General features: G+C 43.6%; 1 protein-coding gene across 3 annotated transcripts in view; it reads right to left on the bottom strand.

The window, feature by feature from the left end:
- Window positions 1-16,819: 16,819 nt before the first annotated feature.
- Window positions 16,820-26,490, bottom strand: part of GNPAT (glyceronephosphate O-acyltransferase) — a 34,718-nt gene continuing 25,047 nt past the window's right edge. For all 3 annotated transcript variants that reach the window (XM_056567109.1, XM_056567108.1, XM_056567110.1), the window contains exons 11-16: window positions 26,047-26,126; window positions 24,674-24,814; window positions 23,622-23,721; window positions 22,960-23,053; window positions 20,271-20,332; window positions 16,820-17,596 (exon numbers count right to left, since the gene is read on the bottom strand). In XM_056567109.1, the coding sequence (XP_056423084.1) occupies window positions 17,553-17,596; window positions 20,271-20,332; window positions 22,960-23,053; window positions 23,622-23,721; window positions 24,674-24,814; window positions 26,047-26,126 (521 nt within the window). In that variant the 3' untranslated portion in view covers window positions 16,820-17,552. The remainder of the gene's footprint in view (window positions 17,597-20,270; window positions 20,333-22,959; window positions 23,054-23,621; window positions 23,722-24,673; window positions 24,815-26,046; window positions 26,127-26,490) is intronic.

Genomic DNA, 26,490 nt, shown 5'->3' with positions numbered 1-26,490 from the left:
AGCTGTCTCTTTACGATGCAGAGAGGTGGTGATTTGATCTTCGTTCCGGATTAGCTTTAAATCCAGGAACTCCACCATTGCATCCGAAATTTGCGATGTAAGACGAATCTGTAAGTTACTGCAGGGTGGGCGTAGTAGGATTATATTCCGCCGCTTTTGGATTATATGTTTTTAATTGTATGTACTCACTTGTCTGTTTTGTGATAAATAAAGATTTATATATATTTTTTGGAACATATTGAATATTTGTGGTGTGCAATTTATATATGGCTGCTATCTTTCTCTCTTCTTCTGGACCCCTCCTATCCCTGCTATTGGTGGTCTAGACGCGACCACCAATAGCAGATCGGGGGCGGGGGGGGGGTTTACTTTCGCTTTCCCCGTCCTGCCCTCCAACAAAAGGCGGGGCAGGACGGGGAAACGATGGGGACCGGCGCCGAAGATCCACTTACCGATCCGGGCGGGCGACGGAGATCGGCGGGCGGCGATGACATGCGGCTGGATCCGACGGAAGCTGGCGAGTTGCCTAGCAACATCTGGAGGGTACAGTTTGAGACCATTATACAGTGGTCTCTAACTGTAGCCCTCCAGATGTTGCAAAACCAACTCCCAGCATGCCCAGACAGCTGTTTGGGCATGCTGGAATATGTAGTTTTGCAACAGCTGGAGGATCACAGTTTGGAGATCACTTTGCAGTGTTCTCTAAAACTGTAGCCCTCCAGATGTTGCAAAACTGCAAATCCCAGCATGTCCAAACAGCAATCAGCTGGCTCGGCATGCTGGGAGTTGTAGTTGCGTACCTCCAGCTATTGTATAACTACATCTCCCAACATGCCCTTCGGCGATCAGTACATGCTGGGAGTTGTATTTTTGCAGCAGCTGGAGGCAGACTGGTTGGAAAATACTGAGTTAGGTAACAGAACCTAACTGAAGGTTTTCAAACCAGTGTGTCTCCAGCTGTTGCAAAAGTACAACTCCCAGCATGCACAGTCTGTCAGTACATGCTGGGAGTTGTAGTTTTGAAACCGCTGGAGGTTTGCCCCCCCATGTGAACGTACAGGGTACATTCACACGGGCAGGCTTACAGTAAGTTTCCTGCTTCAAGTTTGGGCTTAAAACCGTATTGTATGGCAGGGTTTCCAAAACGGAGCCTCCAGCTGTTGCAAAACAACAACTCCCAGCATTTCCGGACAGCCACTGACTGTCCAGGCATGCAGGGAATTTAGCAACAGCTGGAGGCACCCTGATTGGAAATCACTGGCGTAGAATACCCCTATGTCCACCCCTATGCGATCCCTAATTTAGTCCTCAAATGGCATGGAGCTCTCTCACTTTGGAGCCCTGTCGTATTTCAAGGAAACAGTTTAGGGCCACATATGGGGTATCTCTGTACTCGGGAGAAATTGCACTACAAATTTTGTGGGGCTTTTTCTCCTTTTACCCCTTATGAAAAGGAAAAGTTGGGGCTACACCAGCTTGTTAGTGTAAAAAAAAAAAAAAAAAATTACACCAACATGCTGGTGTTGCCCTATACTTTTTATTTTCACAAGCGTTAAAAGGAAAAAAAGACCCCCAAAATTTGTAACACAATTTCTCCTGAGTACAGAAACACCCCAGATGTGGGCGTAAAATGCTCTGCGGGCGTACAACAAGGCTCAGGAGTGAGAGCGCACCATGTACATTTGAGGCCTAAATTGGTGATTTGCACAGGGGTGGCTGATTTTACAGCGGTTCTGACATAAACGCAAAAAAATAATGTGATCCCATTTTAAAAACTACACCCCTCACATAATGTAATAAGGGGTACAGTGAGCATTTACGCCCCACAGGTGTCTGACAGATTTTTGGAACAGTGGTCCGTGAAAATGAAAAATGTAATTTTTCATTTGCACAGCCCACTGTTCCAAAGATTTGTCAAACACCAGTGGGGTGTAAATACTCACTGCACCCCTTATTAAATTCTGTGAGGGGTGTAGTTTCCAAAATAGGGTCACATGTGGGGGGGTCCACTGTTCTGGCACCACGGGGGGCTTTGTAAACGCACATGGCCCCTGACTTCCATTCCAAACAATTTTTTTCCCAAAAGCTCAATGACGCTCCTTCTCTTCTGAGCATTGTAGTGCGCCAACAGAGCACTTGACGTCCACACATGGGGTATTTCCATACTCAGAAGAGATGGGGTTACAAATTTTTTTTTTTTTTTGGGGGGGGGGGGGCTTTTCTGCTATTAACCCTTGCAAAAATGTGAAATTTGGGGGGGGGGGGGGGGAGTACACATTTTAATGAAATTTTTTGAATTTTTTTTTACATATGCAAAAGTCGTGAAACCCCTGTGGGGTATTAAGGCTCACTTGATTCCTTGTTACGTTCCTCAAGGGGTCTAGTTTCCAAAATGGTATGCCATGTGTTTTTTTTTTTGCTGTTCTGGCACCATAGGGGCTTCCTAAATGCGACATGACCCCCGAGCAAAATTTGCTCTCAAAAAGTCAAATATGACTCCTTCTCTTCTGAGCATTGTAGTTTGCCCGTAGTGCACTTCAGGTCAACTTTTGGGGTACCTCCATACTCAGAAGAGATGGTGTTACAAATTTTTGGGGGTATTTTCTGCTATTAACCCTTGCAAAAATGTGAAATTTTGGGGGGAAACACATTTTAGTGAAAAAAAATAATTTTTTTTTTACATATGCAAAAGTCGTGAAACACCTGTGGGGTATTAAGGCTCACTTAATTCCTTGTTACCTTCCTCAAGGGGTCTAGTTTTCAAAATGGTATGGCATGTGTTTTTTTTTTTTTTTTGCTGTTCTGGCACCATAGGGGCTTCCTAAAGGCAACATGCCCCCCAAAAACCATTTCAGGAAAATGTACTCTCCAAAATCTCCTTGTCGCTCCTTCGCTTCTGAGCCCTCTACTGCGCCCACCGAACAATTTACATAGACATATGAGGTATGTGCTTACTCGAGAGAAATTGGGCTACAAACTTAAGTATAAATTTTCTCCTTTTACCCCTTGTAAAAATGCAAAAATTGGGTCTACCAGAACATGAGAGTGTAAAAAATGAAGATTGTGAATTTTCTCCTTCACTTTGCTGCTATTCCTGTGAAATACCTAAAGGGTTAAAATGCTGACTGAATGTCATTATGAATACTTTAGGGGGTGCAGTTTTTATAATGGGGTCATTTGTGGGGTATTTCTAATATGAAGACCCTTCAAATCCACTTCAAACCTGAACTGGTCCCTGAAAAATAGTGAGTTTGAAAATTTTGTGAAAAATTGGAAAATTGCTGCTGAACTTTGAAGCCCTCTGGTGTCTTCCAAAAGTAAAAACACATCAATTTTATGATGCAAACATAAAGTAGACATATTGTATATGTGAATCAAATTTTTTTTTAATTTGGAATATCCATTTTCCTTACAAGGAGAGAGCTTCAAAGTTAGAAAAATGCAAAATTTTCAAATTTTTCATCAAATTTTGTGATTTTTCACCAAGAAAGGATGCAAGTTACCACAAAATTTTACCACTATGTTAAAGTAGAATATGTCACGAAAAAACAATTTCGGAATCAGAATGAAAGGTAAAAGCATCCCAGAGTTATTAATGCATAAAGTGACAGTGGTCAGATGTGCAAAAAAAGGCCGGGTCCTACAGTGAAAATTGGTTGGGTCCTAAAGGGTTAAAACTTCAGATCACGCGCAAAAAATTTGCCCTCATACCACGCGGAAAAATACGCGGAAAAATAAAAAAAAGTTATAGGGGGTCAGAAAATGACAATTTTAAATGTATTAATTTTCCTGCATGTAGTTATGATTTTTTCCAAAAGTATGACAAAATCAAACCTATATAAGTAGGGTATCATTTTAATCGTATGGACCTACAGAATAAAGATAAAGTGTCATTTTTACCGAAAAAGGTACTGTGTAGAAACGGAAGCCCCCAAAAGTTACAAAATGGCGTTTTTTTCTTCAATTTTGTCGCACAATGATTTTTTTTTTCGTTTCGCCGTAGATGTTTGGGAAAAATGACTGATGTCATTAAAAAGTAGAATTGGTGGTGCAAAAAATAAGCCATCATATGGATTTTTAGGTGCAAAATTGAAAGGGTTATGATTTTTAAAAGGTAAGGAGGAAAAAATACTTATGCATCCAACAGATGTCAACTTTTTTCTTTTCATTATTGATTGTGTCACTATAAAAAGGTATTTTGCACTTACAGTCTTATGCATGTTGTGTTGATTAAATGGTAAAAGTATATTTAAGTTTATTTAAATTCCAGTTTGTAATATTAACAAAACGGACAAAAAGTCCAAAAGGGGTGCGCTCTTTACCTGATGCAAAGGAGGTCCTGCTGCAGGCCCGCATACCACTTGTGGACCTTCCATCCATGCCTCAAAGAGCGAATCGTCCTTCCAGAGTATGGACCCCGGTGCCACGGGCTGGCCAGGAACGGCCCCTCTCCCAGGAACCACGCCAGCCTGCTTGAAGTCACCGTTCGGGACTCTGTTTGTGGGCTGTATCCTACCTGCTCCGTTTTACTCTGCCCGGGCCTCCATGTAACCCCTATGGGACCCTCGATGGGGTTTGCGGCCCCCGGTTCCCCCCTTATTTTGCTGTGCCTGCATAAGAGTTGGACTGAGGACCTGGGGACTTCCTTGCCCCATCTGCAACACATGTTGTTTTGCCCCTGACTTTTATTGGAAAATGGTCGAGGCGGCCTGGACCCTATTCACCTGGATTTTCTTTGTCCATGACTGCTCGCTGTTGCTTGCTTCCGAACTGCCTGTGTTTCCCTATTACTCATACGGGACCCCAGTCTTAGTGTGCAAGTCCCGATTCCCCCTTATCTGACACGCTTGCCTGTATGCTGCAATGGATACCTGGGGACTTCTTACTGGAGCCTACAACGCCTGACCCTACCGCTGATGCCTACTATACTTTAGTATATACTGCTTGGACCTGGCCAGTCGGGCCTTTCCCCTGTGTCACTAACTGCCCTTCTCTCATCCTCCTTCTCCCCTGCTTCTTTACCTTTCCCTACTCCCTTCACCTCTACGGGCTCTCTGTTCTCTTTTTCTCTTGCTTAACCCCTTAATTCTCTGCCCTATGTTTTCTTTTTTGCCTTCTCCTCCTCCGCTCTCTCCCTTCCTCCTCCTATCTTGGCTTGGAATCCTTGCTTGGATCATTCATGTAATAGGCTAGATGTGAGTGGACTGATGTGCCTCATCTACCCCGGCTGGGGTGTGGGAAGTTTGATGGTTCTAGTGGTACTCTGGACCATCTTTCCCGAGTACACTTGTGTTTTTATTTGTATTGTTTTGTTTGTTTTTGTTTCTCTTGTTGTTTTAGGAGGATCTCTATCTATGTACCTGTATTGCACTGCTTGAGATGTTCCTGGATCGGTTATCGCCTTATGTAATGTATATCAGGAGGTGGCCCCTTCCTTTTTTGCCAACCTATTGCGCTCTATATTCTATTGCCTATGTGTAGAGTAATTTCTCATAATGTGAGGGGCTTTAATTCCCCCTCTAAAAGAAAGATGGCGTTCTTAGCTTACACCCGACTTAGGCCTGATATCATTTGTATACAAGAATCGCATTTTACTGTGTCCAGCTACCCTAACGTTTTCCATAAATCCTATATGAGGGGGTATAGGGCGTCTTTTACTAATAAGTGCAGGGGAGTTGCGGTTTTTTTTACACAACTCCCTCCCACTCAAGGTTTCCGACGCTAAATGCGATCCGGAGGGTCGCTACCTGATTATTTTGGGATCTTTGTATGGGAAGACAGTGTGTCTTATGAATACTTATGCCCCTACTGATAACCCTATTTTATTCTTTAAAGACATGTGCACCGCTCTTGGGTCCCTGACGTACGAGACCTTGATCTGGACTGGCGACTTTAATTTCGTATTTAATGGCAAGTTGGACCGATCTAATACGGTTCAGTTTCGTAGGTCGGGGACCCAACAGCGCCTGCTTTCTAACCTGTTCACTACACACTCCCTAGTAGATACTTGGAGAGAACATAACGGTACCAGTAGAGGATACACTTATTATTCCCCGGTTCAGTGTCACTATACGAGAATAGACTGGATATTGGTCAATGCTGCCACGGTACCCCAGCTACTTTACTCCCGACATGTCCCCATGTCGTGGTCAGACCACGATGTGGTGTTGTCAGTCTTTAACTTTATCTCCCCCCTCACACTCCCTTATAGGTGGAGATTGAATGAATCACTATTGACTATGCCACGCATTAAGACCCAACTTGAATCTGATATCACTTATTTCACTCTGAACAGCTCTCCTCAATCATCCCCTCATTGGACGTGGCTGGCTCATAAGGCATATGTGCGAGGTCGCCTGATCCCTATGGCAACGGGTTTGAAACGTGACAGAACGAGAGTTCAAGTGGCCTTGGAAGCCAAACTATCCAGGTTAGTTTTTGCCCACCAGCAGGACCCTACCCCCTATCTCTACAAATCTATTGCGGAGACCAGGTTGTAGCTGGATGCCCTACTCTCCACGAAGGTGGAAAAGGCTTTGAGATGGACTGGAGCGACATATTATAGACAGGCGAATAAGCCTGATAGACTGTTAGCTGCTATGCTCAAAAAAACATCCTCGTTCAATCGAGTCCATAGTGTTCAATTGAGGCCTGGCCTCCGCACTTCCCACCCCGACCGTATCTATGACACTTTCTCTGCTTACTATACTCACCTTTACTCAGCCCCTCCTCTTCCCAACTCTTTTTCCACCTCTTTACATGCTTTTTTGTCCCCCCTGTCGCTCCCTACTCTATCTGCTCTGGACCGGGAGGTACTGAATGGCCCCATCACGGCGGAGGAGGTAGAGCAAGCTATTAATCATCTCAAATTGGGCAAGTCCCCCGGCCCGGACGGATTTTCCTCTTCATACTTCAAGACATTCTCTTCCCTGCTGATCCCCCATCTTGTCTCCTTCTTTAACTCCATGATGTCTGATGCTACCCCCCCCCTCTGAATTTCTCGACGCTTTGATCACTGTCTTACCTAAACCCTCTAAGGATCACTCTCTCCCCTCTAACTATCGCCCTATCTCTCTTCTTAATGTTGACTCTAAGTTTCTCACTTCTATCCTTGCTTCTAGACTTAATTCTTTCCTACCCTCCCTTGTCCACCAAGACCAGGTGGGGTTCATTCCGGGCCGCCAAGCACCGGATAACATTAGGAAAATTCTAAATCTAATTAATTATTCTGATGTTACTAAAACTCCAATGTTAGCCGTTGCATTGGACATCGAAAAGGCCTTTGATACGGTTTCCTGGCTGTACTTATTTCAGGTGTTATCTAAGTTTGGCATCTCTGGTCCCTTTGTCCGCACATTGCAGAGCATTTACTCGACCCCGACAGCCTATCTCAAACTACCCTCTACGTCACCCTCCCCTATCTCGATAGGCCGAGGTACCCGACAGGGATGCCCCCTTTCGCCAGCGCCCTTTGCGCTGGTGATGGAACCCCTAGCAGTCGCTATTAGGGACAATCTTGACATTAAGGGGCTTACAGTGGGTACAACCGAATACAAAACTAACCTATTTGCTGATGATCTCTTATTGACGCTGACGAGTCCCCAGATTTCCCTTCCTAATTTGACCTCGCTTTTGGATAAGTTTGCTGGGTTGTCGGGATTGAAAGTGAATGTGGCTAAGTCAGAGGTTATGTTTTGCAATGTTCCACCTGAGATGCGACATTTGATTTCCCTGAATTTTGGGTTCCATGACTCCTCACGGGGCTTGTCATATCTGGGGGTTACTCTTACTACGTCCCTCAAATCCCTGTATGTTGCTAATTACCCCCCACTCTTTTGCTCTATTAGAGGGGACTTAACTAGATGGTCGTTCCCTCATTTCTCTTGGGTGGGCCGCATAAATGTTTTTAAGATGGTTATTCTGCCCCGTGTCCTTTACCTGTTTCGTTCCCTCCCCATCCAGGTGGTGAAGAGGGACGTGTGCTCTCTCCAACGTGCCTTATTCCATTACATCTGGAATGGCCGTCGCCCCCGGTTTAATAGGACAGCTATGCATTATCATAAAAGAATGGGTGGGCTTTCTGTTCCATGCCTGATGAAATACTATTATGCAGCCCGATTGGCCCAACTTGCCCTTACACATGCGGTACAGGGTGCTCCTAGGTGGGTGGCTCTGGAGGAATCTCTAATCTGTCCCTATTCTATCTCAGCTTTGATGTGGTCCTCATGTCCTGTTGCAACTCTTCTCCCCTCTACAGCGCAAATTACTTTATTCTCTCTGTCGCTTTGGCGCTTGGTCCGCTTTAAATTTTTCTTACAATCCTCGGTCCCTCCCCTCCTTCCCTTTCTTTCTAATCCCACTTTTCAGCCTGGCATTTCTACCGCTCCCTTTTCATGGTGGCACACTGCTAAATTGACTAGACTATATGACCTGCTGGTGGGCAAGCAACTGATTACTCTGGCACAGCTATATTCTATACATCATCTCCCCCCTGGGGAGCACTTTCGGGCTCTACAGGTTCTATCATATTACTCCTCTCTGGGCCCTCGAGGCTTTAGGGTGGATACCACCTTTTACGAAGCGGCCTTGCTATACAGCCCTACACTGCCGGGCCTGCTTTCTAGAATTTATGCACATTTGAATGCCCCTCCCGCAGACACCAAATTACGCTTCATGAAGGCCTGGGAGCGTGACCTGAATGTGACCCTCACATTGCCCCAGTGGAACGCATGCTGTACGGCTGTCAGCAGGGGCAGCTGGCAAGTCTCCTTAATGGAGACTTCGATCAAGATTCTGCATAGAGTCTATATGGTTCCCTCCAGACTGCATTCAATTTATCCCTCGGTCTCTCCCCTGTGCTTTAGGGGGTGTCGAGCTGTTGGTTCTATGCACCATATTTGGTGGAGCTGCCCACAGGCGGCGCGGTTATGGAGACAGATCCATGTAGTCTTGAAGAACCTGTTTGGTGTTCGCATGCCCTGTTCCCCTTCCTTTTGTCTCTTAAGTAATAAACCTAGCAGGATGCCGTTCCGTACATTTCGGATGGCTCAGTTCATTCTTATGGCCACCAGGATACATATAGCTGCACAATGGAAATCCCCATCTTTGTCATTTCATAAGGTTATTGACAAGGTTAACTACATCATGCTGTGTGAAAAGTTATCAGCCATACGTGAGAGTAGAGTAGAATGTTTTGATAAGTTGTGGGAGGCATGGCTGCTTTCTCCTTATTGTCCTTCTATGCAAACATGCCTTTTTCTCTATTGATTGGGGGAAGGTGATGACCTCCATGTTTTACGATAGGCTGGGGTTCCCTTTGTGGCGACGAACGATCCAACCATTATCATTCTTACCTGTTTTCCTCCTATGTATGCATTATGATTCCAGTGCAATTATTATTGTATGCTGATCAGATATTTCCTCCTAGTTATGTGTTGTAACTGTTTTATTTGTTACCATGTACTACAACGCCCATATGGGCATCCATACCTACCATTTACATCCTGTATATTGCTACCAACTCTTTTCAATAAAAGACTCATGGTTTGACTGTTAAAAAGTCCAAAAGGGGGAGGGGCACTGTAAATGTTATATACCGTATATACTTAGTATAGTATAGTATTAGCAGTTCCGAATATAAATAGTGCTGAAAAACTCTGCTTATACCCGAGTATATACGGTAGAGTTAGGAGTAAATCTAAGAAGATGTGAACATGCCCTAAAAGTTCCATTCTTTATAGCAGCACAGGTGGCAGTACTTGTTACACACTATGGATCCGATTTCTCTAAATGTGTGAAAAAAAACAAAAACCTGGAGAGACCTTGCCATAACAACCAATTACAGCTAAGCTTTCATATATTTTATAAGTATTTATTTATTAAAGTTTTGTTTTGCATAAAATAAACAAACAGCACAGTAAGGTACAACAGAACAAGTGCCTCTGTAGGTCCACAGGTCAACTCCATCCTTATGACAGGAATAAAATAACAGGAGTGGCAATCATGCATATAAGGAAATAGCATCCCCAGTACCATCCAGAGAAGTCCCACACCAGTAAACTACCATACATCCCCCTGACTCCGACCCCCTCCAACCTGACCCCCTCCTGCAAGCCCCATATCCTATTATAGAAAATTTAATGGGCCACTCCAGACATGGGGTCAGTCGACACATCTAGTAAAAGCCAGGGAGTCCACACCTTGTCAAATTTCTTCGGGCACCTACGACTCTTATACAAAGCTTGGTACAACGGGACATATTTATTTACCAAATTTAGCCAGCGAGACAAAGGGGGAGGGGAAGTATCCTTCCACGCCATCACAACCACCATACCACCTTAATCACCTTACAGGCACATAACAGCAAGAAACGGATCAATAAACATCTATGCGGACCAGAGACCACCTCATTCAGGACTCCCAACAAGCACACCACCGGGGTAAGCAGGAAGGGAAAATCCAGATCATCTGTCAAAACCCCATCACCTCCCTCCAAAGAGAGGCTATAACCGGACACTCCCAAACCGCATGCAAGAAGTTACCAACCTCCGTAGGACAACGAAAACAAAAGTCTGATGGGGAAACCCCTATACGCTTCAGCTTAGCAGGGGTATACTATAACCTCAAAACATACCAAGACTGAATCAACATATCCCTACTACTAACTACTGTGGAGCAATATGAGCCCTCAACTACCTTCCACTGGCACTCAGATAAATCAGGAATATCATCCACCCATTTATGATAAGCGTTTGAAAACGGGCTAGGTCCCAGTGTCTGGAGGAGAGCATAGGACTGAGTAAGGGGTTTCAAGAGATACGTGGTGCCCAGGAGAATCTCCATGTCCGAAAAAGTAGGAGTAAAATTCAGGGAGCCAAATTGCGCTTGAACCACATGCCTCAGCTGAAGATACCTACAGAAGGCACTTTCAGGGATGCCATATCGTTCTTTCAGAAGACCTGATCCTCTCGGAAAAAATGAATCACAAATTTGACTCCATGAGAACCCTGGAGCCGGCCTCCTGTAACCCATGTAGGTGAGGTAAATATACATTCCCCCACAAGGGTGCCCTAGGAGACACCAAAGGTTGTTTAAATTTGCTCGACACCACGCACCACACTTTGGCTATAGTTTTCAGGGAAAGAGGATAAGAAGAGCGAGAATGATACCTGTAGAGTGAGTTAGTGAGAGCTCCATAGGAGCCCATAAGCGCTCCAGCCAAGGCAGTCGTCAACTTCGACACATCCAGGTCAAAACTGAGAGGCAAGTAAACAGTTATATACATCGGGAGCAGCTAAACCACCATGCCGTTTAGGAGCCTGAAGGAGAGCCCGACCGAGTCTGGGAGACTTTCCCTGCCAATGGAAGGATCCCAGAGCACCACACAGTTTATTAAAATATTTCTCAGGGGGAACCACAGGAGCCAGATAAAAGAATTTAGGTAGGTCATTTTAAAAATAGTAATCCTTCCAGCTAGGGAGAGAGGACCAGGCGTGTAACCGATCCACTGTAGAAATCAGTAGCAGGTCTAAATTTAGGGAGATATAATCTGCCAGAGATGCGTTAACCTCTACCCCAAAATACCTAAAGCTGGAGACCACTTGTACCACCCCTGTCTTGTCCCCCGGCCCAGGAGAAAAGGGGCAGAGACATCTAGATTAGTGCGAATACAAGCCCTGGGACAGTCATACAACAAGCGGACCCAGGCACAAAATTTATGGCCAAACCCAATCACGCCCAAGGCCTCCCAGAGGTCAAAAGTTTTATAGATATCTAGACTAACCACCACCCCTGTAGGAAAGCCCTCTCCCACTGCAGCAATATTAAGTTGTAGGCGTTTCATGTTAACATCAGTAGCCCTACCCAGCATGAACTCTGTTTGGTCAGGATGAACGATAGAGCCAATAAACCCACATAGGCAAGTAGCCAGTATTTTAGCAAAGATCTTAATATCAACATTCAAAAGGGAAATAGGTCTGTAGGAATCAGGTAGAACGGATCCTTCCCAGGCTTGGGGAGTACCACTATTAAGGCCTCCCTCATAGAGTCCGGATGAGTGTCAGCCTTCACCACCGATTGAAACAATTTAAGGAGTATAGGGGCTAAACGCTCTTCATTCATCCCCTACCAATCACCTATCAAAACCATCTAAACCTGGGGTCTTCCCAGAGAGAAGATCCTTAATAGCCTGTGCAATCTCCTCCAGCGTAAAAAGGGTATCTAACACATCCGCCTGAGCACGACTAATCTTCAGAAGGGCTAGGTCCTGCAAAAAAAAAAAAAAAAAAGGAGTTCACCCTTACAAGATCTAGAAGGAGCAGAATATAAGGAGATGTAGAAATCCCTAAAGACAGACAGAATTAATTAACTGAGGGTCAGACAATATAGAACCCCCCCCCCCTTAATACAAGGAAGCAGCAGGGCGACTAGCCATTGCCAAGTATACTAGAAGCTTCCCATTCTTATCCCCAAATGCAAAGACTGCCGCTTCCCTATCTGCCAGCCTCAATTGAATCCTATCCTTCTGGACAACCAACAGAGACTTCTGCGCTTTAGCCCATGCCCTTTCACTATCCGGAGTAGGATCTCTAATAGAAGCCGCCTCTAAAGCACTAACTTCATGCAACAACTTAATCTCCATGGCCAATCTGAGCTTCCGCTGACCCACTACACCCGCTATAAAAGCACCCCTAATTGTAGACTTGTAAGAATCCCACTGAATGAGGGGATAGGGATATGAAGCGTTATGCTCCCAGTACTCTGTATGGGCAACCCCTAAAGCCTCCACCACCGCCTCAGCCTGTTGTCAACCCGGGTGCATGCGCCAAATAGGGGAAGGGGGACCAAGACCTAGATTGAGAACTACCAATATAGCAGAATGGTCTAAGATCCTCCTAGTTGTGTAGGAAACATCTCTTATTGCCTGGAGGAGATCCTCAGATGCCAGAGTGAGATCAATGCGAGAGAAGGATCTATGAGCAGCGGAGTAGAAGGAGAAAACAGATGCTGTGGGGTATTTCCATCTCCAGAGGTCAGTCAGGCCCAACGCAGTGCGCCAGGTATTAAAAGATGAGGAGCCAGGGTCAATAGCAGTGGTGTGATCAAGCTGAGGATCTGGAACGACATTGAAATTTCCTACAAGTAAAACAGGATCAGAGGGAAAAGGCAAAAGTTTGTTAGTAATTCACTTCAATACAGAGACCTGAAATGGAGGAGGAACATAAACAGAAACAAGAACATAAGGAAAAAGAGCCTATAGCACAGTACAGTATCACAAACCTCCCAAAGTGGTCACAAGCTACTTGGGAAACCACCAATGGCAGGGACTTAGTAACTAAAATCGAGAAACCCCTGGCATAATTAGAGTAGGAAGCATGGTATCCCTGTGCTATCCATGCCCTCTTCAGGGCAACCACCAATGGCAGGGACTTAGTAACTAAAATCGAGACACCCCTGGCATAATTAGAGTAGGAGGCATGGTATCCCTGTGCTATTCATGCCCTCTTCAGGGCAAGCACCTTCTGGCCTGCGATATGAGTCTCCTGCAAGCAAATAATGTGCGGCGACTGGCGTTTCACATAATCTAAACAAATGGCCCTCTTAAACTTGAGTTAAGCCCCCAAACATTCCAGCTAATAACTTTTAAAGGGGTATTCCAGGAAAAAACCTTTTTTATATATTTCAACTGGCTCCAGAAAGTTAAACAGATTTGTAAATTACTTCTATTAAAAAATCTTAATTCTTTAAGTACTTATGAGCTTCTGAAGTTAAGGTTGTTCTTTTCTGTCAAAATCCTCTCTGATGACACCTGTCTCGGGAAACGCCCAGTTTAGAAGAGGTTTGCTATGGGGATTTGCTTCTAAACTGGGCGTTTCCCGGTGTCATCAGAGAGGATTTAGACAGAAAAGAACAATCTTAACTTCAGAAGCTCATAAGTACTGAAAGGATTAAGATTTTTTAATAGAAGTAATTTACAAATCAGTCCCGGTCTGGAGAAGCGCTTCGGCGCGCAACGGTCTGTCACCGTGAGGATACCCCCGTGTCTCTAAGTCACACTCCCCTGTCTGTACCACCTCCCCCCTGATGTGCCTTTGATCGATCCGGTCAATAAAGTCTACCTGCATTCAACAAGAGCAAAAAAAGAAGGAAAGACCGACGGAAAGGCGCCTAGTGTGATACCGTTGATGACAGGTGGGGGGGGTTAGTCGAAGAGTAGATAATGGGTGCTCACCTTGAGCGAGCAAAAAACTCGCATGTAGACCCACAGTGGGGTTAGTGGTATGGATAATAGTCCACCGGATACAGCTGCTAAGCCCAAGGTACAGGACAGGACTAGCCAGTCCTGGATAGATATGCAGTGGTAAGGAAGAAAAAAACCTTTTTCAAAGGGCGCTGCTGTTGTCCTGGTGAGATGAAGATGAAAAGTCCGAGGCAGAAGTATTTTGCAAGATATAGCTTCTTTATTGGTGTAGAATCATAGCAAGCAGGGATACAGGCTAGATAACGCGTTTCGGGGGACAGCGCCCCCTTCTTCAGATCAGTGATTCACTGATCTGAAGAAGGGGGCGCTGTCCCCCGAAACGCGTTATCTAGCCTGTATCCCTGCTTGCTATGATTCTACACCAATAAAGAAGCTATATCTTGCAAAATACTTCTGCCTCGGACTTTTCATCTTCATCTCACCAGGACAACAGCAGCGCCCTTTGAAAAAGGTTTTTTTCTTCCTTACCACTGCATACCTGCATTCAAGGTCTGGTGAGTGCTCCGCTTCTTTTTCCTATTGGATATTAATTTACAAATCTGTTTAACTTTCTGGAGCCAGTTGATCGATATAAAAAAGTTTTTTCCTGGAATACCCCTTTAAAAGGTCCCCATCACTAGATACAACCAAATATATGATCAGTAGGAAGTAAGGGAAGACCAGGAGGAGGAAAGACAGAGCACTAGGACCACACACATACCACAAAAAGACAAACGGGGAACAAACATCAAACAGAAAAACAAAAACAACAAAGTAAAAAACAGAACAATCCCATTAGTTCCCTGTCTAGCACTAAACGGGACATAGTAACTACTATCCCCTAACACTGTGCAGACCTATACCTAAAAAATACAACAACTGCGGGGCATCCACAAAACGCCAAGCAACCAAAAAAGGAAAAAATAATACCTAAAACAGAGCACTCCCGCTACCCCACCCACATTAAATCGGCAGATAACTAGGAAATACCCAGGGGAACCCTAAGGAGAGCCGGAACCTACAGAGTCCCTAACAATCTAACTCCCTTGCGCTATCTAAAACCAAAAAACATGGCCAGAGGAGTTATGAGCAGGGCAGTCTATGACAGTTCAGTCCGAAGGTCTGACAGGAGGTGCAGCATCCACCCATTGAAGTGCGCCCATTGGGGAGGCGAAGAACTTAGTGGAAGTCCCATCTACCACTCGCAGGTGAGCAGGATAGAGCAAAGAATATCGATGACCTTTGGCACGTAACTTCGACCGGACCTCGGTAAACTGCACCCTTTGCTTGCGGAGCTCCACAGAGAAGTCAGGAAAGAAGGATACTCTGCTCCTTCATAAATTACCTCCCCCTTAATTCTGACAGCTCGCAAAATAGCATCTCTATCCTTGAAATGGAGAAGCTTGGCAAGAAAAGGACGTGGGGGACCCCCTGGAGGAGGTCTAGCCGGGACTCTGTGTGCTCATTCAACTGAGAAATATGGAGACATAGTGTCCACTGGAAAGAGGTCTTTGAGGCACATTTCAAGGAAGAGCACTGGATCATTCCCCTACACTTTTTCAGGAAGGCCCACAGGGCGTATATTGTTGCGCCACAGGCGATTCTCCATATCATCCAACCAACCCAGAACTCCTGTCACCTGACGCTGTAGTGAGTCCACCCGGTCCGGCAAAGGATGAAGAATATCTTCCACAGTAGAGACTCTATGTTCCACTTTCTCAGTGCGCTCACGTATCTTCTGTGTCTCATGGCGCAAAATAACAAATTCTTGCAACAGTTCATCAACATTCGTCACCATGATGGATTGACAGGAAGTAAATGCAGTCAACAATTCGGAAAACCGTTCATCCAGAGCAGCTGCATCATAGACAGGTCTTTCAGAGGATAGGCTCTGTGGAGAAGTCAGAGAACCGTCCAGCATGGATAAAGGTGGAACGGGAGAGGCACTGGAGGTCCAGAAATCTGGCTCAGCGCTTTCGCTGAGGGCACAGATACTTTAGTAGCAAACGGGGTCTGAGCTCCAGAAAGCTGCATGAAATAGATGACAGGTTCTCTTTTAATACACTTTCCCTATATTATATTAATGTTCTACTTAAAGGGGTTATCCAGGAAAAAACTTTTTTTTATATATCAACTGGCTCAAGAAAGTTAAACAGATTTGTAAATTACTTCTATTAAAAAATCTTAATCCTTTCAGTACTTATGAGCTGCTTAAGTTGAGCTGTTCTTTTCTGTCTGAGTGCTCTCTGATGACACGTGTCTCGGGAACAGCCCAGTTTAGAAGCAAATCCCCATAGAAAACCTCTTCTACTCTGTGCAGTTCCCGAGACAAGCAGAGATTTCAGCAGAGAGCACTGTTGCCAGACAGAAAACAACTCAACTTCAGCAGCTTATAATTATTGAAAGGATTAAGATTTTTTTTTAATAGAAGTAATTTACAAATCTGTTTAACTTTCTGGAGCCAGTTGATATAAAAAAAAAGTTTTTTCCTGGAATACCCCTTTAATTAAAAAGTGTTTGGGGATCCATGTATGCTATATTTAGTTTAAAAGAAAAAATAAGTAATATTACACACACAAGTGATGTAAAGTATATATTTATTTTGTGTTCTTTTTATGAATTTACATTTTTGGGCCTTCAAAGTATGTACAGCACGGTACCTACTGCCCAGTTTCCAAAATCTCAGACATGCCACAAACAAATAACAGTAGTTCAAGTGACATAAATATTCCACTTTAAGTGCTTTTGGGTAACAGTAAATGGCAATATTCCAAGATATAGAAAATAAGTAACGCCAATATGTTTCAGTAACTGCAATCACTGAGGACCTGAGTTAAAGATTCTAGTGTGAGATCTGGATCTGTACATGGTAAATCCGGCAGTGTCAGAATTTGCTGTTTCAAAATAATCAGGTTGAAAATGTTGTGCTACCACACAGTCTGTGTTAAAAGAACAATAATGTAACCATCACTCAATACAGTGTGATTAAACTCACTTAAAATAAAGTATAACCATATTGTAGTGCAATTCGCTCCTTGGCACTTCATTTCGCTTGATGGTTCTTTAAAATCTCATAAGGAAAGTCATAGCGCATCGGCAGAAGGTAACAAGTGACTTTTGTTCTTGATGCTCGTTTCATTGGCAAAGTGATTAGTCCATAAAATTGACCTTGATTCTCATAAATGAGAATTGGTACCAGCCCTTCAACTTCCCTCCCCTGTTTAGGTTTCTTAATAGTTGAGGTTCCAAGTAACTGAATTCATATTTAAAACCACTGGCATAACCAAAATTGGTCAAAAAGCTGTTGCATTTCTTAAAGACGAGCCTCTAGGTTCTTCATTCCAAGCATCCGTAGTCCTGTTAAGAATGGAAACCAGTGTAAAACGTTGCAGTTGTTCCGGGAAATGTAAACATTAATTAAAGGGGTATTCCCATCACTTTATTAATGTCTCTATTTGTAGATCATGGAAGCATAAACAAGTTTGAAATTGGCTTCATTTAGCAAAATGGCCTGGTTCTGTAGATATGTCTTCTTATCTCTCTCTCTCTGCTTGTCAACTGGTTGCTTGGGATCCTGTCCACCAGCTCTGCTTTAGAAGCAGTGGTGACATCAATCTTGTGTAGAGTGAATGGAGCACCTGAGAGCACGTCAGGCTCCCTGCTTGGGCTTATCTCAGCCAATTCATTATGTCTGACAGCTGCAGGCTTGGGAGCTGTCAGACAGAAGCAAATTAACCTGCCTCTGACCTCAGCAATCCCGAAAGTGTGAGCAGACAGTATTAACAGAGAGAGGTAATAAGCCAGATGAGAATACCCTTTTAAGTTAAATTTATCATTAGGAACTGACAAACAAGATATTTTACATTAACCTGTAAAGAATACAGAATGTTACCATTTTCTGTTTTCTAAAGCTCACGTCTCATCTCATAATCATTTGATAGGAGATTTAATGACAACAGATACCTTATTGTACAGCTAGAGGTCTAGGTAAGGCAGGATAGCAATTCTATAATACACAGATACATACCCCTTGTGCCCTGGCATCTATCCATAGAGATTACTTAGGGTGTACCGTATATACTCGAGTATAGGCCGAGTTTTTCAGCACGATTTTTCGTGCTGAAAACACCCCCCTCGGCTTATACTCGAGTGAACTCCCCCACCCGCAGTGGTCTTCAACCTGCGGACCTCCAGAGGTTTCAAAACTACAACTCCCAGCAAGCCCGGGCAGCCATCGGCTGTCCGGGCTTGCTGGGAGTTGTAGTTTTGAAACCTCTGGAGGTCCGCAGGTTGAAGACCACTGCGGCCTTCAACATCATCCAGCCCCCTCTCACCCCCTTTAGTTCTGAGTACTCACCTCCGCTCGGCGCTGGTCCGGTCCTGCAGGGCTGTCCGGTGAGGAGGTGGTCCGGTGAGGAGGTGGTCCGGGCTGCTATCTTCACCGGGGAGGCCTCTTCTAAGCGCTTCGGGCCCGGCCTCAGAATAGTCACGTTGCCTTGACAACGACGCAGATACGTCGTTGTCAAGGCAACGGCTCTATTCCGGGCCGGAAGCGCGGAGAAGAGGCGCCCCCGGTGAAGATAGCAGCCCGGACCACCTCCTCACCGGACCACCTCCTTACCGGACAGCCCTGCAGGACCGGACCAGCGCCGAGCGGAGGTGAGTACTCAGAACTAAAGGGGGTGAGAGGGGGCTGGATGATGTTGAAGGCCGCAGTGGTCTTCAACCTGCGGACCTCCGGAGGTTTCAAAACTACAACTCCCAGCAAGCCCGGACAGCCGATGGCTGCCCGGGCTTGCTGGGAGTTGTAGTTTTGAAACCTCTGGAGGTCCGCATGTTGAAGGCCGCAGTGGTCTTCAACCTGCGGACCTCCGGAGGTTTCAAAACTACAACTCCCAGCAAGCCCGGACAGCCGATGGCTGCCCGGGCTTGCTGGGAGTTGTAGTTTTGAAACCTCTGGAGGTCCGCAGGTTGAAGACCACTGAGGGCGAATGATGAGAAGAGGATGATGAAGGGGGGGGGGGGTGTGGGGATGATGAAGGGGGGTGGGGATGATGAAGGGGGGGGGTGTGGGATGATTACAAGGGGATGATGAAGGGGGGATGTGTGGGATGATAAGGGGATGTGTGGGATGATGACAAGGGGATGATGAAGGGGGGATGTGTGGGATGATGATAAGGGGATGATGAAGGGGGGATGTGTGGGATAAGGGGATGTGTGGGATGATGACAAGGGGATGATGAAGGGGGGATGTGTGGGATAAGGGGATGTGTGGGATGATGACAAGGGGATGATGAAGGGGGATGTGTGGGATAAGGGGATGTGTGGGATGATGACAAGGGGATGATGAAGGGGGGATGTGTGGGATGATGACAAGGGGATGATGAAGGGGGGATGTGTGGGATGATAAGGGGATGTGTGGGATGATGACAAGGGGATGATGAAGGGGGGATGTGTGGGATGATGACAAGGGGATGATGAGGATGTTAATGACGGGTCTGGATGATGACAAGGGGGGATGAGGTATTTCCCACCCTAGGCTTATACTCGAGTCAATAACTTTTCCTGGGATTTTGGGTTGAAATTAGGGGTCTCGGCTTATACTCGGGTCGGCTTATACTCGAGTATATACGGTATTTACATGACTTTTTTCCCCTACTTTTTTTTAGTGTTTTAGGGTTTATGTACAGGCCATATTAGGGCTCAGTTTTATTTAAAGCATTGGTAGAGAAGCACAAAGCCACTACTATGTCTCCATATGCTTCTGATATTATACAAAGTTTTTTCTGATGCATTCTGATCCGTACACAGGACAAGCTATATACATTGTAAAAAATAAAGCATAATGGGGAGATTTATTAAAATGGAAAGGAAAAGTTGACCAGTTGCTCATAGCAACTAATCAGATTGCTTCTTTTATTTTTCAGAGGCCTTTTCAAAAATGAAGGAAGCGATCTGATTGGTTGCTATGGGCAACTGGTCAACTTTTCCTCTGCACGGGTTTTGATAAATCTCCCCTAATGTCTGTTACCAAGTTTTCCTTCCATGTCTGCCATAACTTGCTTATCGACAGTGAAGATGACTGCATCACCCCTAAGAAATAACAGATAAAAAAAATAAGCAGTGGAATGAAGGAAATGCTCCAGATATCACATGTAGATTAACTTCATCACGACTCATTACATAGCCTACAATTTATAATCTATTCCAGGAAAGAAAGATTGAATGGGGAGGGCTCACTTATGCTGTATGCAATTTACCCGAGCAAGCCAAATAAACACCCACACCTAAGGTGAAAAAACTAGCAATAAAAGTGATAAAAGATTTTTGGCGCTCAAGGATATATAGGTATCGAGGTCAGGTATACAGATAAATTATATGTGAAAAACACCATACCATTAGGAACTGGATGAATATTAAATAATAACAGTTTATTATACCACAATATTAACAAATAAAATTAGGTAGTCTAATCACAGGGCACTTGTGACACACCCCTAATAGATATAAATTATGAATATATGATATAAAAATAGTATACAATATTTTAAACACATAAAAAAAGACCTATTTATTGCTGCCTGTAATATTGCTATTTGTAAAAAAAAAAAAAAAATATGTCCCTAATGGTATGGTGTTTTTCACATATATTTATCTGTATACTTGACCTCGATACCTATATACCCTTGAACACCAAAAAAACTTTTATAATCTATTCCAATTTAATAACCAAGGGCTGATCTTAAAGTGTAACTACAATGCTTTTGTGGTGGCATGGTAGATTTTTAAAACTCCCTGCAACTCTGTAGACTGCTTAAGTTAGTGGAAGTGAAAAGAAAACCAACATTCTCTCAAAAGGAGCGAACTTGGCCAGAGTCAACTCCCTTCATTGTGTGTGTTTGTAGCTGTGAACTGTGGCCTGGTTAGGGGACTTTATATTGTTGTTAATTCTGGGAAATGCAAAGAGGACATCTAGTCTCCACTTAGGCCTGCTTCTAAATTTTCTAAATTCTATGCGGTGTATAGAAATGGCATTATTGTGCATTGCAACTCTGTTTTGAGCTTTTGTAATGAATAAACTCCATTCACAAAAAGGCCTAACTCTTTGTTTCTTTGTGACATAGTATCTTATCATCTTAGGTTGGGTCCTGATTTGGATGACTACTATAATGTTTTATCCTCTGTGGGAGATTAGCAAAGTAGAACCAGCCAAATAACATAAAAACAGCTGTCAGAGAGTGACACATATACTTCTTACAGGGCATTTCCTGCATTTATTTTAAATTGTACCTCTCATCAAAAAAACTTTTGATATATTATAGATTAATGTATGCAGAATAACTTTACAATTGCAGGTTATTAAAAAAAATATGCTTCTTTCTATTTAATTTTCCACTTTGAAGAAATGGCCACTAGGGGTCTCCCTACCAGTCCTGGCAGCAAGCATTTCAGACTCATGCTGGAGTCCTAAACACTACGAGCTGCCAGTCTGCTTTGTTCACAAAGGAGAACACTCAGAGCTGCCAGTCTGCTTTGTTCACAGCCTGTTTGGCTGTGAACAAAGCAGGCTGGCAGCTCTGAGTGTTTAAAACTCCAGCATGAGTCAGAAATGCTTGCTGACAGGACTGATCGGGAAAAATACAATAGAAAGAAGCATATTTTTCATTAACATGCTATTGGAAAGTTATTCAACATTCATTAATCTAAAATATATCAAAAGTTTATTTGATGAGAGGTACCCTTTAAAGCACATACCAAAATACAGCCTTCAATGAATAAAAATACTAAATAAATCCTGCTTTCATAGCACTAACTAACCCTTACTAACCCTAATGATACAGATGACTTGCTACCAGTCACCTGTTCAAAAACAATAGGCATCCAATGTGGTACTCACACAAGAATTGAAGTGTCCCCCAGTGGCTACAAACTTCTAGATTCAAAAAACCCAGCTAAGCTCCAGTTTCCTCACTGCCTCCCAGTGTAGATAGAGTAAGACATTTTTGTAAGCCCAGTAACAATCGATCTCAGCACTGATGATTACTTAAGCCAAACTGAAAATATGGACTGGCTAGAAAATAAATGACAGATCCCACTTCTAACCTGCCTGCCATTCCATAAACATCCAGCCCCATACACAAACCAAAAGTTGCTTAGCAGCTATAGTCTGCTAGGGACTTCACATTTTAGGGGATGATGCTCAGCTTCAGTCTTCATGTTATAGTACATGTTGGCATTCATGGGTCCATTCACGAACAGTAGCCTCCTTGTGCCAGCAGCACTCATGCAGCCCCAGACCATGAAATTTCCAACACCATGCTTGACTGTAGGCATGACACATTTGTACGCTTCACCTAGTTGTTGCCACACACACTTGACAGTTGACACATCTAAACACTATCTTGTGCCTACAGGCTGACCCTCCCACTTCTTCAACCTCTGCAGCAATGCTGGCAGCACTTATACAGTTTCCAAAATGTGCATTCAACTTCTTTCGTCAACCATTGCGAGGCCTGTTCTGAGAGGAACCTGTCCTGTGAAACCACTGTATGGTCTTGAGCCAGCCATGCTGGAGCTCAGTTTCAGAGTCTTGGCAATATTCTTATAGCTTCCCAATTACACCCGAGACTTTGTAATACTAATGAGTTACACAACTGTTTCTAAGCCTTGAGTGGCTAAACATGCTTCATTATAAAATGGGAACAGGAACATATACTTACGATTTACAACCTTTCATAAACCCCAGCTGCACAAAAGATTGTAGTGCATTTTTTTGCATATCAGAAGATAAGGCCTCATAACATTGGGAAGTTCCTGTAAAAAAGTAAAAGGTATGGGTATGTTGTTGTCCTAATGCAAAACGGCTCTTTGATTGACACCTACAATTTCTATATAAGAGATACTCTGTTACATCACAGCATAGTAACAATAAAGCACTGTGTTTTAATAACATTTCTGTGAACGTAAACTAATAAAATAGCCAAAGGTGTTGCAGAAGCCTTACTCAAAAATTCTGTAAGCTGCAGTCCAGCTCCCGTTAACTTAAATGGGAGCTAAGCTGCAGTTGCCACATAAGACCGCAACATAACAAAATGTGAAAAAAGTAAAAGGGTCTGAAGACTTTGTATGTCTTATAATAGGCTCAGTAGAGAACATTTGCATATTCATTATACAATGTCTGTATATCAATATATTTCTTTCTACTTCTTTCTAATTCAAAATCTGTGTGTTGTAGAAAATGGCTTCTGCTCATTTGGCTTTTCTGTACAAATGTTGCACAAAAACTTTTATTGAATCCATATATAAAAGAAAAACACATTTTATAAAGAAGGCTCTTCTGTACTCATTATGGTACGTATTGATATGACATTAAAGAGCTCACCTGCCAGGATCCTTTGTGTAATAAAGCTTCTCACACCAGATAGGTACTGCTTTTCTGTCACGCTATCTGTAACCTCCATTGCTAAGTGCTTAAAGGCTAGCTGTAAAATAAGCATACCCATGCTTAATATACTGTAAACATCTTTTGCCAACATGTGTATGTAGTTCTCATCTAAACATTTTCAATGTATTAAATTATAACTTAAAATATCCATTGCTATGTTACCCCTAAAAATGAATCAAACAAAATAATTACATCGTACAATTTTACCATATATACTCGAGTATAAGCCGACCCGAATATAAGCAGAGGACCCTAATTACACCCCAAAAACCCAGGAAAAGGTCATCCCAAACCCCCCTTCATCATCACTGCCTGTCATCATCCCCCTGTCATCATCCCACACCCCCCCTTCATCATCACTGCCTGTCATCATCACCCTGTCATCATCCCACCCCCCCTTCATCATCACCGCCTGTCAATCCAGTGGTCTTCAACCTGCGGACCTCCAGATGTTGCAAAACTACAACTCCCAGCAACGTCCCTGTGCGTCGTCGTCAAGGCAACGTCACTAGTCAGGGGTCGGGCCCGATGCGCGGAGAAGAGGCCCCCCCGGTTAAGATGGACAGCCCGGAACGACTATCCCTCTCCACCGGACGGTCCCTGCAGCATAGATGGCCCGGACCAGCTCACCCTTCCTTCCCTCCGTGGGGAGGTGAGTACAAAACAAAAGGGGGGGGTCTGGAGGATGACGAAGGCCGCAGTGGTCTTCAACCTGCGGACCTCCAGATGTTTCAAAACTACAACTCCGGACATGCTGGGAGTTGTAGTTTTGCAACATCTGGAGGTCCGCAGGTTGAAGACCACTGAAGGCGGAGAGTTCACTCGAGTATAAGCCAAGGGGGGTGTTTTCAGCATGAAAAATCGTGCTGAAAAACTCGGCTTATACTTGAGTATATACACGGTATATCTTCTGTTTATGCTGAGGATTTATATACTGAAGTAATAAAAAAAAAGTGCATAATAAAAAATAAATAAATAAATCAACACACCTGGTAACCTTCCAAGAAAGGCTGAAACATTTTAAATAAGAACATGGCTGTGCTCTCCCCATTCTTCGTAATGACTATCTCATGTGGAGTTAGATGAACTACATCACACTTTGACAGCAGAAAACTGCCTTCTTCAAAATCCTGTAAAGGAAAATGACTTTTAGTTAATAGAAAATGTGTGTCTCACCTGGAATTAAAGGGAATATATCAGCTGCAATTCAATTTCCAAACTGGTGACTGTCTAAGGCTAGGTTTCCACGCAGCTTTTTTTCTGATGTTTTTTGTAAAACTGCCCCTGCAGTTTCTGAGCCAAAGCCAGAAGTGTATTCAATAGGAATAGGAAATATAAAAGGAAAGTTATATTTTTCCTTCCTAGTGGATATACTTTTGGCTTTGGCACAAAAACTGCAGTGGCAGTTTTACAAAGAAAACTGTGTGAAAACCTAGCCTTAGATAGCTGTTAGGACAAGGAGACACATGGTACAGATATCTGTCTGTGCTTCCATAACATAGAAAATGCTTTTATTTTCTGGTGCCACGTGTCAAAGAGGAGTCTTCAAGCACTTAAAGTGTTGAGGGCTAGAACACCTCCTTGCTCCCCCTCCCATCCCTGTCCCTGCTTGATTGACAGTGAGTTGGAAGCTGAGTCCTGTTTTCAAATCTTGTTCTTGTGCAGTGCATTCAAATTGTGTGCAAGTGCAAAGATGCTTCAACTGACTAAAGTGTCTGACTACTTATGTCCATGCAATATACTAGTTTTTTTCCTTTTTGGTAAACTACCAAATATTTCAAACATTCTGTTTTTACTTTGCCACTAAGGCAAATGAGTGCAGAATGATGGGGGGAAAAGTGATCACATCAGGCATGAAGAATCATACACAATGTATGTGACATCACTGCAGCAATTCAGTCAGGGTCAGGCTTTCTTACTGTTGGGCCTGGATGGATGCCATAAGATTTTGTTAACAATAAGCCCCTTAAAGGAAATCTGTCAGCTCATCTTCCCATCCTCATTACTGCTGTTCACTTCATTGTTTGTACTTCAATTTTTTATTTCTAGTGACTTTAAAGTACATTGGATTAGGCTATCAAAACTCATTCCACATAGTGGAAAAAACCCTGCACAGAAATCAGAGAATGCTGTGGACTTTCATACCCACAGCGTCCTCATTCTGGCGAGTGTCTTCACAATGGATATTACCCTATGCATTATTTAGGGTTAAGCCCAAGGTGACTCTGCGACTCAGTCTGGGGTAATATCTTCATATTACACATTTTAATTTTTCTGCAATATTTGTAGCAGGTATGTGCTAGAAAACCTTTTTGAATAAGAAAATTATGCCTCTGAGTAATTAGTTTTTATTTTTTCTTACCTTCTCTTCAAACCCAGGAAAGAAAATGAACTCTTTGGAAAAAAGGTTTCTCCAGAAGCAAAACGTCCTGAAAACATCGTCTTTAAAGATAAAATAAAGGGAAAATAAATCAAAACAAGAGACTGGCATACATATCAGGTCTACTTTCGGTGCCTTTTTCCTTCACTCCACTAAACACAGCCTGCTACATTTTAAACTTTTTCAATTTACTTTTCTTTTTCTTCTTAACCTCCCTGGCGTTATGATTCTGTCTGGAAATGTGTACCAAAAGCGGTACAATTTTTTTTTACTGAATTTCACATCTCCCTCCGCCCATTTCACATCTCCCCCGTCACATTCCCCTCTCCCTTGTCACATCCCCCGTCACATTCTCCCCCCTCCTTGTCACATTCTCCCCCCTCCTTGTCACATTCTCCCCCCTTGTCACATTCCCCCCCTTGTCAC

Source organism: Hyla sarda, chromosome 3 (genome assembly GCF_029499605.1).
Source record: "Hyla sarda isolate aHylSar1 chromosome 3, aHylSar1.hap1, whole genome shotgun sequence".
Classification (NCBI taxonomy): Eukaryota; Metazoa; Chordata; class Amphibia; order Anura; family Hylidae; genus Hyla; species Hyla sarda.
This window is presented reverse-complemented; position numbering and strand designations above follow the sequence as displayed.